The sequence below is a fragment of the Salminus brasiliensis genome, chromosome 17 (genome assembly GCF_030463535.1).
Source record: "Salminus brasiliensis chromosome 17, fSalBra1.hap2, whole genome shotgun sequence".
In the NCBI taxonomy this organism is placed as follows: Eukaryota; Metazoa; Chordata; class Actinopteri; order Characiformes; family Bryconidae; genus Salminus; species Salminus brasiliensis.
Genome location: NC_132894.1, coordinates 3117404 through 3130211, shown reverse-complemented (window position 1 = coordinate 3130211; position 12808 = coordinate 3117404). Strand labels below are relative to the sequence as shown.

Here is a 12808-nt window from a genome sequence, read left to right as displayed (position 1 = left end):
GTCTTGGCCATGTCCTGGACTCGACAAAGGTGGTCTTGGCCACAGCCCCACTGATCTAACAGCAGTAAAACTGTGGATTCAGCAGATAGTGTTTCATATTGATTCTTTGGGACTAAAGCCTGAATAGAACATTACTTATGAGAGCAGGACCCACACTCATCACACTTCTGACAGAGCAGCTGTAGGATGATAACTGCTGCTCCTAAACCCTTATCGTCCAGAATGAAGCAGAGAGAGGAGCTAACCCAGAGTAGCACACTCTCTGAGACTCTTCATAATTATGGAAACTGAACACCAGGCCCATACCCTGGTGCTCTTTTCCTTTCCAGTGTGAGCTTCCGTGTCAGTACCTTTATCACCCAGATTATTATTCACGCCGAATTTGCTAACTCCATAAATTGCTCATCTCCATAAATCAAAGACCACAATGTGTCTCTGAGATGAAGCAGGACCATGGCCTTATTAAATTATTCATTTTGCATGGAGGGGTCTCTTCAATTTCCACTGAACCTTCAGGTCTCAACCAATGAAATCAGCTTTTATGTATCACTTATATTTCAAGTTATTAGAACTGCGATTTTGCAAAACCTTGAATCTCCATTTTTAGCATTTATCACTTTTTGACATATTGTAAATATGGTTGTTCTTTATATTGTATTGGAATTTCATGACAAATGGGCCAATAGAAATGCTCTAAAATTACTTGTAAGACAAACATTTTACATTGACTTTCATTAAAAGTTAAAATTTTGAAATTACATTTATTTTTATTTTTTTAATTTGCCATCAGCTACATTAGTCTTACATGTTAGTATTATCCCTGAGATCCACTTTTGGCCATTATTGGACATTATACATTACCATAATACATTTTTGTGACCTTTATTAACCTCTTTACATCCCTGTTCTTGTTACTGTACTAATTTATTGATAATATGTAAATGACACATGCTAAGAGTTACACTGTATAAATATTAAATTCAGTTCAATTCAATTCCCCCATCACATGTAATGCTCCCGACACCGGGAGGGTGAGGACTGACTCATGCCTCCTCCGATACGGATGTAACCAGCCAACACCTCTTTTCGAACTGTTACCAATGCAACATCACCAGGCAACCAACACACTCAGAAGAAAGCGTTGGGTACCCAGCTCTAATGCATCTGCTAACAGATGCCCAGTGTGCCGGCCAGCATCACACTGAAGTGATGTGGGGAGGGGGAGAGAGAGAGAGCCATCTACCCACCTGTAGAGAGCAAGGCCGGTTGAGCTCTCTCAGGCTCCGGCTGCTGATGGTGGTGGCAACATGACCCTGTATTCGAACCATGGCTCATAGTGGCAACACCTTCATACACTAGACCACTCTGAGCCCTTATATTAATATGAATGTATTAATTTATTTATATCAATTCATTAAACATATTAATAAATTATTTGATTATCATTTAGATTTTGCAGCATATTTAGTTGCAGGGTGCTAATCAGCACTTTAGGCCCCTAATCACATTATTATAGATCATGTAATTGCTCTCAGCAGTAGGAGAGTGTTTACCGCAGATGCTCCAGATGTCATCAGAACAGATAAAGCAGGTGAACATAAATCCAGTACAAAGGAGAAACAAGAGCTTCTCATTCTGAAGAAAGAAAGTAGTGAGATCTTGTGGGTGAGCTAGTCTGAAGAACAGAGCTCGGTTCCTCCAGGACGCCCCCCAGTCCAGGCAGCACAGCGTGGAGGATGTGTTCAACTCCATCAGCAGCAGCAGCAGCAGCAGCAGATCACCTGATTTACCATCATTAAGCCCTGATTTACCACCAAACCAGGTGTTGATCTGAGGAGAACTCTAAATAATACTAGACTCCATGAGGAGAACTTTGGAGATGTTCTAATGACGAACACAGTGATGGAGAACCACCACCACCACTTTCTGTAGGAGTGTTATTATTAGTGTTTATTCTAATATCAGTGATTTACTGAGCAGATAAGCAGATTTTCTTTCTAATTTCCATAGACATCTAATTCTTTAAGTTGTGGTGGGTGTAACATAGTGGTTTACAACACCACTATACACCAATAAGAGTCCTTGGGTAAGACTCCTAACTCTACATTCTTGTAATATTTACATTTACTTTTAAGGCATTTAGCAGACACTCTTCTCCAGAGCGACTTACAAAAGTACTTTGCTATTTACCCAAGAAAAACCTCAGCTAGTTTGAATAGACTAAAAGTCAAAGATACCTCTAAGTTTAGACTCTACTAAACACAAGTCAGTAAGGAGACCACTCTGCTATTCGCCCAAGTCCTCTCAGAAGAGAATCTGCGTTCGAAGTCTGGGTTTGAAGACGGCGAACGACTCTGTAAGAGCTGTGGATAAGATGTGTGTGGGTCCTAACCTCATAGACATCATCACTTTTATTATGCCATTAGGTTCTATATTCAATATATGGAGAACAATGCAATCTTTTAGCTTCAGCAGTTTCACGGAAATTCATGGATACAGGCATAGGGAATAAAAATGGTATTCCTTCTTCGGGATACTCCCTTATTCCCTTCCAAATACTCCCTCCTTCCTGTATGACGCGACTCCCACATTGTTCAGTGTGCTTATTTCTGGCAGGAGCTTTGAGTGATGTTGAAGTGCGGTTACAAAAGAGACATTAGAGAGAGCGAATTCTGGCTGAAAGTACGTCTCTCTGGTTTCTTGCCGCATCGTTCGGCCTCGGTGTTCCCCTTTTAGCCTTGACTTTTAGCCTTGTGGTTAGCATCAGAGGCCACACTCCAACAACAAACACAAGCTGGATGAAACAGGGCCAGTGAGAGGGGACAGGCTTGTTATGGTGATGCCCCGTGTATCATAACAGCCTGACAGGCTATTTTTATTTCTGGACAAGCTGCATTCACTCACTTAATGCAGCCAGACCAACATCAATCAAATAACTGCTATGTTCCGAGGACCAGAATGAGTGCACTTCCGCTATTCTAAAGCAGTGGCTGAGACTGGAATACAGTAGAGCTGCAGTCTAATACCAAACAAGCACACTTTGTGCATCCTGTTGTTTACGCTGTGTGGAAATCTGCCGTGTGCTGTTTTCTGTAGTTTTGATTGAGTTGGCCTTTCAGGTTGAGTCATCTCCAGAGCGATTACACTGCCAGAACCCGAACGATATTGTATATTTATTCTGTCTGCAGATCACACATCAGGAAATAAAAGAGAAATTCATGGGAATTATGTTGACTGGGAAAACACAATGCCAGTCCCAGACAGTAACAGGATGAACACTGGGTGTGCTTTTCGGTGGAGGGTGAAGTGTTTTATGGCTGACTGCAAAGACGTTTGTTTTTTAACTGGGGAAAGACAGGATAGTGGGAAACCGGGGGGGTAAAAATACACTCAGAATACAATCAACTCAATTCAGTTTTCTGTGAATATGATTTGATTCAATATTTAGTTGATGCACCTGTGGGTTAGGATTATGAACATGTGGGTTAAACAGATAAACATGTGGGTTAAGTTGATGAACATGTGGGTTAAACAGATAAACATGTGGGTTAAGTTAAATCTGTAGGTTAACAGATAAACATGTGGGTTAAGTTGATGAACATGTGGGTTAAGTTGATGAATGTGTGGGTTAAGTTGATGAATGTGTGGGTTAAACAGATGAATGTGTGGGTTAAGTTGATGAATGTGTGGGTTAAGTTAAATCTGTAGGTTAAACAGATGAATATGTGGGTTAAGTTGATGAATATGTGGGTTAAGTTGATGAATGTGTGGGTTAAGTTGATGAATGTGTGGGTTAAACAGATGAATGTGTGGGTTAAACAGATGAATGTGTGGGTTACGTTGATGAGCATGTGGGTTAAGTTGATGAATATGTGGGTTAAGTTGATGAATGTGTGGGTTAAGTTGATGAACATGTGGGTTAAGTTAAATCTGTAGGTTAAACAGATGAATGTGTGGGTTACGTTGATGAGCATGTGGGTTAAGTTGATGAATATGTGGGTTAAGTTGATGAATGTGTGGGTTAAGTTGATGAACATGTGGGTTAAGTTAAATCTGTAGGTTAAACAGAAAAACATGTGGGTTAAACAGATAAACATGTGGGTTAAGTTGATGAACATGTGGGTTAAACTGATAAACATGTGGGTTAAGCTGATGAACATGTGGGTTAAGTTGATGAACATGTGGGTTAAGTTAAATCTGTAGGTTAAACAGAAAAACATGTGGGTTAAACAGATAAACATGTGGGTTAAGCTGATGAACATGTGGGTTAAACTGATAAACATGTGGGTTAAGCTGATGAACATGTGGGTTAAGTTGATGAACATGTGGGTTAAACTGATAAACATGTGGGTTAAGTTGATGAACATGTGGGTTAAGTTAAATCTGTAGGTTAAACAGAAAAACATGTGGGTTAAACAGATAAACATGTGGGTTAAGCTGATGAACATGTGGGTTAAGTTGATAAATGTGTGGGTTAAGTTAAATCTGTAGGTTAAACAGATGAATGTGTGGGTTAAGTTGATGAATGTGTGGAATAAGTTGATGAATATGTGGGTTAAGTTGAATATGTGTGTTAAGTTGATGAACATGTGGGTTAAGTTGATGAATGTGTGGGTTAAGTTGATGAATGTGTGGGATAAGTTGATGAATGTGTGGGTTAAACAGATGAATGTGTGGGTTAAGTTGATGAATGTGTGGGTTAAGTTGATGAATGTGTGGGATAAGTTGATGAATGTGTGGGTTAAACAGATGAATGTGTGGGTTAAGTTAATGAACATGTGGGCTTAGGTTAAGTTGATGAACATGTGGGCTTGGGTTAAATTGAACCTGTAGGTTAAACGGATGAACATGTGGGTTAAGTTAATGAACATGTGGGCTTGGTTTAAGTTGATGAATGTGTGGGTTAAGTTAAACCTGTAGGTTAAACGGAAGTTACTGATTGTGTAGGCTTGGGTTAAGTTGATGAACAGGTGGGTTAAGTTGAACCTGTAGGTTAAATGGATGGACACGTGGGTTAAGTTGATGAACATGTGGGCTTGAGTTAAGTTGATGAACATGTGGGTTAAGTGGCTGAAAGTGTGGACTTGTGGGATAAACTGATTAAAATGTGGGTTAAGTTGATGAACATGCTGGTTTGGGTAAAATGAATATGAATATATATGATTTCAGCTTAAGCTAATAAATGTGTGTGTTTAAGTGATGAACGTGTGCACTGGGGTTAAGTAGATAAATGTTGGGGTTAAATTAAAGATGTAGGTTTAACTGATGAACGTTAAACTGAAGCCTGAGTTAGGCTGAGCAACTCTTGAGTTTGGGTTAAGCTGATGAACGAGCTGGTTCAGGGTAGCCTCTTTCCACGGGCTGCCAAGTGAGCATTCCAGACTGGTTGGACGCTTGTACTTACTGCAGCCAGAGCCGAGCCGAGCTGCACACAGTGAAATAATTCACGTGTAAATCAGTTAGTATTGAGCTACCATGCTTTTTTTATTGCCGTTTAAAAGATGTATGAGGCTGATACACTGCATACGCTGTGATTTTCCTGAGTGAGCACATGAGCTTATTCTGAGAGCAGTTTGGATCGCTAAGCACTTACATGGCACCAAATGCTGCACTGTGCTACGAATTAAAAGCAGGAGAGCACGTTCCACCATAACTACCTCATGAGCAGGTGCATCATGCACATCTTGCTCCAGGTGTAAATGATTGGACAGACATGAAGAACTCCCAATACGATACGTCCGAGGCAATTTGGTGAGTACATTTTAAAGATGGATTCAATTAAAATACTGAAACAGACATCATCGGTCAGATCACATAACAGTTAGTGTAAAGCCATGGGACATGGAAAAGCGTGGCGGCTTTTCCATGTGTGCAGATGTGTGTGTACGGGTGTGTGGGAGCATTTAAAACCTACGGCTCTGGTGACAGACAGGAAGCGGTCGTAGCTGATAAGGACGATGTTGAAGACTGAAGCCGTGCACAGCAGATAGTCCATCACCAGCCACAGCTTGCAGAGGCCGCGGCCCAGCATCCAGCGGCCTGTCAGGATGTAGGGCATGTAGACGGGGATACAGAAGGCCCCTGAACACAGAATAACAATGCACAGCATATGACACACACACACTCACACACACCGACTTGGGATAATGAGGGTTGTATCAGATTCAGGGGGCTAGTCTTCATTTGTATTCCAGCGCGTCACTTGTGCACGCATGCGGTGCGGTGCAGAGCTCAGCGCTTAACTTGAAATTATGGGCTGGCCTAACAATGCAGCTACTATCAAACCAAAGCCGTCATTACAGGAGAAAAGCATCTGTCGCTACTGCAATCAGACACGTCACGAGAGGAGAAGAAATACACACACTGGAGCCTCTAGCTTCCACTGGAGCTAAAAATAAGAGGCTGGTGAGCAGTCACTCGCTACCGACTGCAAAAAAACCCCAACGTATTAAATCTTAGACAGAGCATCAACACAGATTACGTACATTACTAGCATATACAGCAATTGTAGACAGCTGACAAGAAGGTGCACCACTATAACCACCACTGCATTCACTCATACAGTCATGCATATAGACATTTGATATATATATATATCAAATGTATATATAAATCTACAGTACCAGTCAAACGTTTGGGCACCCGTGGTTAAATATGCGCTGGTAATCATCTTTTAAAACATTTGATCAAAAAGCTAGGACGTGCATATTTTATATTTTCCTTGTCAAAAAAGAGGACACTGGCTGGGGAGGTTGGGGGGGGGGGGGGGGGGGGGGGTTAAGTAGGCCTGTGGCAGTGTGTGTGTGTTTGGGTGGCAATACCTCTCAAATCTGCAGGTACAGCATGATAATGTACATTTATACTCCCCCATTTAGCTTTAATAGCCTTAATATCTGACCCAATCACCTCCTTCTTTCGCGTTCAACCTACAACTCAGGCCTACTTTAACCACCCCCCCCCCACATCCTACCCAGGGTGGATACCCCTCGGGATCAAATGGTATTAAGATCTTAATGATCATCACACTTTTTCAACCATAAAGCGTGTCCAAACTTTTGTGGTATTGTGTGTGTGTGTGTATATATATATATATAGCTAAACACATAAAATATGCAGGTGCAGATGATGGATAGAGAGGATGCTGGAGGAGCCTGTCTTATTTAAACCTCTGGCATTTAGGACCTGTTTACATTAACATTCAGATTCTTGCGCCTCCAGTGTGATCAGATGAGATCAGATTTTACTTTCCCATTTCCTCTTTTCCCTTCTGTGGACAATGGTTTCTCATCCAAACTGTCCTGCTCCGACAGACCGTGAGCAGTGTAAAGGTACCATGGAGGTTCTTCTACAACATGTTGGAACAATAGATAGGTCTCTGATTCCTGTAAGGGCTCTCACTACTCTCAACACTGCTCTCAGAGCGACCGATGGGGGAGAGGGATTTCAGAACTTTGGCCTGTTTGAGTTTTAGCATATTTCAGCACTTTTCTGTATTTTCCTGTGGCTCTTCCATTAAGATGAAAGCCTTTAGCAGAAAGTGATGTTTCAACACACTACCCCAGCGAGACCCCAAATGCACAATTCAGCACTTCGGGATAGCTGAGCTCAAAGGAGCCTGAGCGCCCGAGGGTCTCTGGCTAAATCACAGATAGGCTTTCTTTCGTCCCGGCCTGTGATTAGAGGTGGCAGCAGAAAACCACTGCAGAGGGGCAAAGGCCCGTCACTGTCCATGTCTTTGTCTCTGATGCTGGGATTTGGGCCTAATGTAGCTTTTACCCTGGCTTGATTGGGGTCGGATTTCCTACCGAAGCTCCTAGGTCGTAGTGTTTTTCGTTTACTGAGAGTGGAGATGCCACATGGGTGAAGATGGAAAAAATTATGGGGTATATCTGATCTGATCCTGTAACAGATCCATCCTGAAACAGCACACACTCACACTGTGTGATGTGATGTCCTTAGCTGTTCGCCTCTTCCTGTGGGGGCCGGGAAGAGTAGTTTGAGAATCATGGCCTACTATTAGATGCTCATCTTCAGCTCTGAGGAGCTTCCAATAAGGGCAGCTCACTTTAAAGTTAACGGAGATACCAAGTATTGCATTTATGGAGTATTTAAGCTGTTGTTTGGTGTATAAATAGTATATTGGGCGGAAATGCTGACATTTAAGTATTTGAACAAACCTATTTACCACCCTGTTATTTAGCCTCAGAAAGAAACACTTCTAGTGTCCTGCTCTGATTAGCTGGCTTACGGCACTGTGACAGCTCACGCGAGCCGCATAGCACAAACTAGCCTAGCTTAGCATGGGATTAGCATTGTTTTTAGCACTGTAACAAAAACATTGTAATTCTTAGTAATCCTTAGTCTTACTGGATAGTGTGGCTGTCCTCACAGTGCAGAGAGAGAGCCTGATAGGCGAGGGTTTAGCCCTTAGCCAATACTGGCAGCACTTTTCCTAGGGGCGCTATCCCTGGCTGTAAAGTCGGCTTTCCAAGACTGAGCTTCACTTCACTGCGCTTTCTGACCAGTGCTTCTCCGATGGGGTGCTTCCTCTGAGATAATGCTAATTCTTTTACCCAGGCTCTTAAAAATAAAGGTGCTTTACCTGGTTCTATAAAGGGGTTGCTATTAGCAGAACCATGCTGTAACCATGCTGTAATAGAGATGTGTGAGTGTAAAGAACCTTTACCTCAAAGACCTTTAACCCCTTGTGGTATCTGAGCTATGAGAGTTTCCATGAAGTCTTAGCCTGCATATTGGGAATGTGTACCTATTCGGGCCTCGCTCTTTCCTATGGTATAGACATGTTTAGAACAGGGAGTTTGAAGGAGTTAAAGGTTAAGATCTTCTGCTCTTTTCCTATTGGTTGCTCTCTCAAGCAGAAGTCTCTGATGCTTGAACAAGACTCTATGTGTTGTATTTTTATGTAATAAACTTATTATGCACAAGATGACGGAGTCAGGAGGGTTAAAAACCTTGAAAGCCAGTATAAGATTTTCATGGTCTGATGACCATTTCAGAGAATATCCTGGTTTTGTGGGATCACAGTCTTCAGAATTTCACAACTCTTCCTCGTTGTTGTTGTTGGTATTATTATTAATATGATTATATTATATACTATACTATTAATGTATATACTATTATATACATTAATACTTAAATATTGCTATGTAATAAACTCATTACATTTACATTTACATTTAAGGCATTTAGCAGACACTCTTCTCCAGAGCCACTTACAAAAGTGCTTTGCTATTTACCCAAGAAAAACCTCAGATAGTTTGAAAAGCCTATAAAGTCACAGATACCTCTAAGTTTAGACTCTACTAAACACACGTCAGTAAGGAGACCACTCTGCTATTCGCCCAAGTACTCTCAGAAGAGGAGGGCCTTCAGTCTGGGTTTGAAGACACCCAGGGGAAGCTTGTTCCACCACTTTGGGGCCATGCACAAGATCACGGAGTCATCGCTAAATCAATAAACCACACCTTTAAATAGTGTATAAGAAGCTTTTCTGCTTTAAGAGGTTAAAAACCTTGAAAGCCGGTATGAGATTTTTATGGTCTGATGACCATCTCAGAGAATATCCTGGTTTTATGGGATCACAGTCTTCATTGTTGTTGTTCTCCTTCTTCTTATTATTAATATGATTATATTATATACTATACTATTAATGTATATACTATTATATACATTAATACTTAAATGAATGAAAACAGGGTTGTGTTTACTGCTGATTTACTCAATGAAAGTAGATAAATAAATAAATAAATAAATAAAGCTGCATGTAAGGTGGAGCTCTTTTGAACTATTTTAAAGGTAAAGGTGCACATATTTGCACAGAGAAATGTGTCCTCTGCATTTAACCCATCTGTGGTAGTGAACACACACACACACACACACACACACACACACACACACACACTAGTGAACTAGGGGCAGTGAGTACACACACACAGTAGTGGTGGGCAACCAATTCCAGCACCTGGGGAGCAGAGAGGGTAAAGGGCCTTGCTCAAGGGCCCAACAGTGGCAGCTTGCCAAGCCCGGGAATCAAACCCACAACCCTGTTATCAATAGCCCGGCATTCTAACCGCTGAGCCACCACTGCCCCTTTATTCTTTTATTTCCAAGTAATGATCATTTTCATTATGGATTAATCTGCTGATTATTTCCTCCATTAATCAACTGATTGATTGATTGATTGGAGGTGGGATTCTTTTGCATCAGTATTATGCAAATGTACACGATATGATAACCATCAGTTTTCATACCCTACTTCACACTCACACATATCCTTTACAAACAGGGTTCAGACACTGAACCATAAGTCAATCTTCTATAGCATCGCTCGAGGAACCATCTGAAGAACCTGGCTCACTGAATTTAGGCTACCCCAGCTGGCAACCAACATCTACAGACATTGGTATTTGGTTGAATGTAGGTCATGATAACATCCGGACAACATCTGGTATAATGCCAATGTCAATTTGAGGTAGAATCGTGACGACGGCTGCTGTTGGCGTTTTGTTGGGTTTAAGTTGTGATGTTCAGTAGCCAAAATCCAACGTCTTCCAAATGTCACATGTCAACGTCATACAGACGTAAAATACCAACATGTAGTTGTGAGGTACGGTGACCAAAACCCAACGTCTGCTAAACTTCATAATGTTAGCGTGAAATTTCAATTTCGCTCAACTTGAAATTCTAACGTTTTTAGACGTTGATATGTAATTGGTTTTAAGTCCTGATGTTAAGTAACCAAAACCCAACATTGAAGCTTGATGTTGTTGTTGTTGGGTTTCTTTGACAGATATGTGACTTTGATTTCTACAACGATGGGCTTTGAAGTCTAACTGATGTTCATTTTCAACTCTTTCAATTCAATTAGTCAGAACGTCTTTCTGACGTTAAACTGATATCGGAAGGCTTTCGCTAGTGGGCGGGGTTTTCAGTCAAGTGAAAATGCCGCTACCAGTGCCGGTTCTTCCAGTGTCCAGCCTGTAAACTCAGACTGGGACCATTGTGAGGACAGTGGCATAGAAAAAAGCCATGGTCATGGCTAGCAGCGAGGTCAAGGCCATCCTTGGGAAAGTTTAGAAAGCTGGGGTGCTGTGTTCTACCAACTTCCATCTTTAGGTGCTTTAGTAAGGCTTCTGCTAGTGGTGGGAGTTATGTACATTTTCAGGACTGTGATGTAACAGTTTTGTAGTTTTGGATTCGGCCTGTTTTCCAGCTCTGTTTCGGTTCTGCTGGATGTTCTTTTGAAGGAGAACCAGCAGTGTTTGAGGTTCACGGTTTGTCAATTCCATCTACCGAAGTCTCACGGAAAACCTTCCATTCTTGAACACCATTAAAGACAAATATCGATATCGGCATCAGGAGATACTCGTGAAGAATCGTGACTTTCGTGATTTCTACTTGAGCCCCCAGAGGACAACATGGAATGATATGCATCGGTGAAACCACTCACATCATAGGTCCAGACGCTCCGAAGCCTGGAGCGCTCTACACCAGAGCAAAGCCTTAATTCTCTTGGTTCTTCTGCTACTCTCAGCAAAGCTTTCGGTCAGAAGAACCAAAGCCTGGCAGAGGGAGCTTTTAATAATAAGAACAGCCTTGTTTACAGGGACTTAATGTGCACACGTTGACAATTGTGGGGGTGGACTGACACTCCACCGACAGCACAACTCGCATGTAATTGTGGCCGACGTCAAGCTGAGCGGTCAGGCGGTGAATGTAGCCGACGTGGACCACTGAGTGGAAAAAGAAGAACCTGCAGGGGACAATCGGAGGCAGAAGCTGGGCTGAAGTGCTGGTTTAAAAAACGGTGGGCGTGCGAAGGCTGGAGAACGAAGTGGTCTCTTAATGAGGAGGTCTTAAATTAATATGCAAGTGCAGGTTAAGAGGTCTGGGTCATTCAGAGTATAGGAACATCTCAAACATCTCTCAAACGATATTTTGGAGATGTTGACTCACAATTAGTACCCCCCACCCTCCCATGCAAGACCCCCCCTAAAAATGCTTGATATACTCACCGACCAGAAAGTCAGAAATGGCCAAATTGAGGAAGAAGTAGTTGCTTTGATTCCGGAGGCTCTTGTCCACGACGAAGGCGAGGATGACCAAGGCGTTTCCAGCCACGACCACGACCACCAGAGTGACCATCAGAGCAGCGAGCACGGCCGTGGTGGAGGCAGGTAAACCGGCGCTCGCGCTGGAGTTACCGGACCCAGAGAAGCAGGTGACCATCGTCAAATCAGGGCTACCTCGTGGAGCTGCGGGCTGCGCTCATCGCTCGGTTCCGGGACTCGACCAGCACTTCTCACCTGCCCAAAGTTTGCCCCGCGCGCGCAGTGTTTGGAGCGCCAGCGAGGGGCAGGTCGTCGGGGGTCTCCATGCTCCAGATGTTTACTAATATCAATAAAGACAATTCCCGGCGAGCTTTGAAGTCCCCTGCACGAGTCCACTGAACTCCGCCGGAGCAGCGCGCGTGCAGCACACGCGATAAGCGGAGAGAGGAGCGCGAGGTTGGATGCTATCCAAGACGGAGAGCGCACGAGCTGAAAAAAAGCCCGCTGCCACGAGCGCCTGGTGAATTAATCTCAGCAGCCTCGCGCCTCCCTGCGGACCATCATCGCCCAGTCACCGTCACTGAGCGCGCGCAGAACGGGAAATTGTTAAACAACCTGTAGGAGCACGCGCCGAGCTGCGCGCGGTCTGTGCTTAATTCATAAAAGCTCCCTCATTCCAGAAAAGCAGCTTCCTGGCTTTCCTTTCAGCACCACAGGCTTCTGCTGATGGATTTGGG

General features: G+C 42.9%; 1 protein-coding gene across 1 annotated transcript in view; it reads right to left on the bottom strand.

Annotated features, from left to right (window-relative positions):
- LOC140538108 (histamine H3 receptor) overlaps positions 1-12583 on the bottom strand; it is a 36197-nt gene extending 23614 nt beyond the window's left edge. The window contains exons 1-2 of the mRNA XM_072660539.1: positions 12036-12583; positions 5915-6081 (exon numbers count right to left, since the gene is read on the bottom strand). Of these exons, the coding sequence (XP_072516640.1) occupies positions 5915-6081; positions 12036-12249 (381 nt within the window). The 5' untranslated portion in view covers positions 12250-12583. The remainder of the gene's footprint in view (positions 1-5914; positions 6082-12035) is intronic.
- Between the last annotated feature and the right edge of the window lie 225 nt (positions 12584-12808).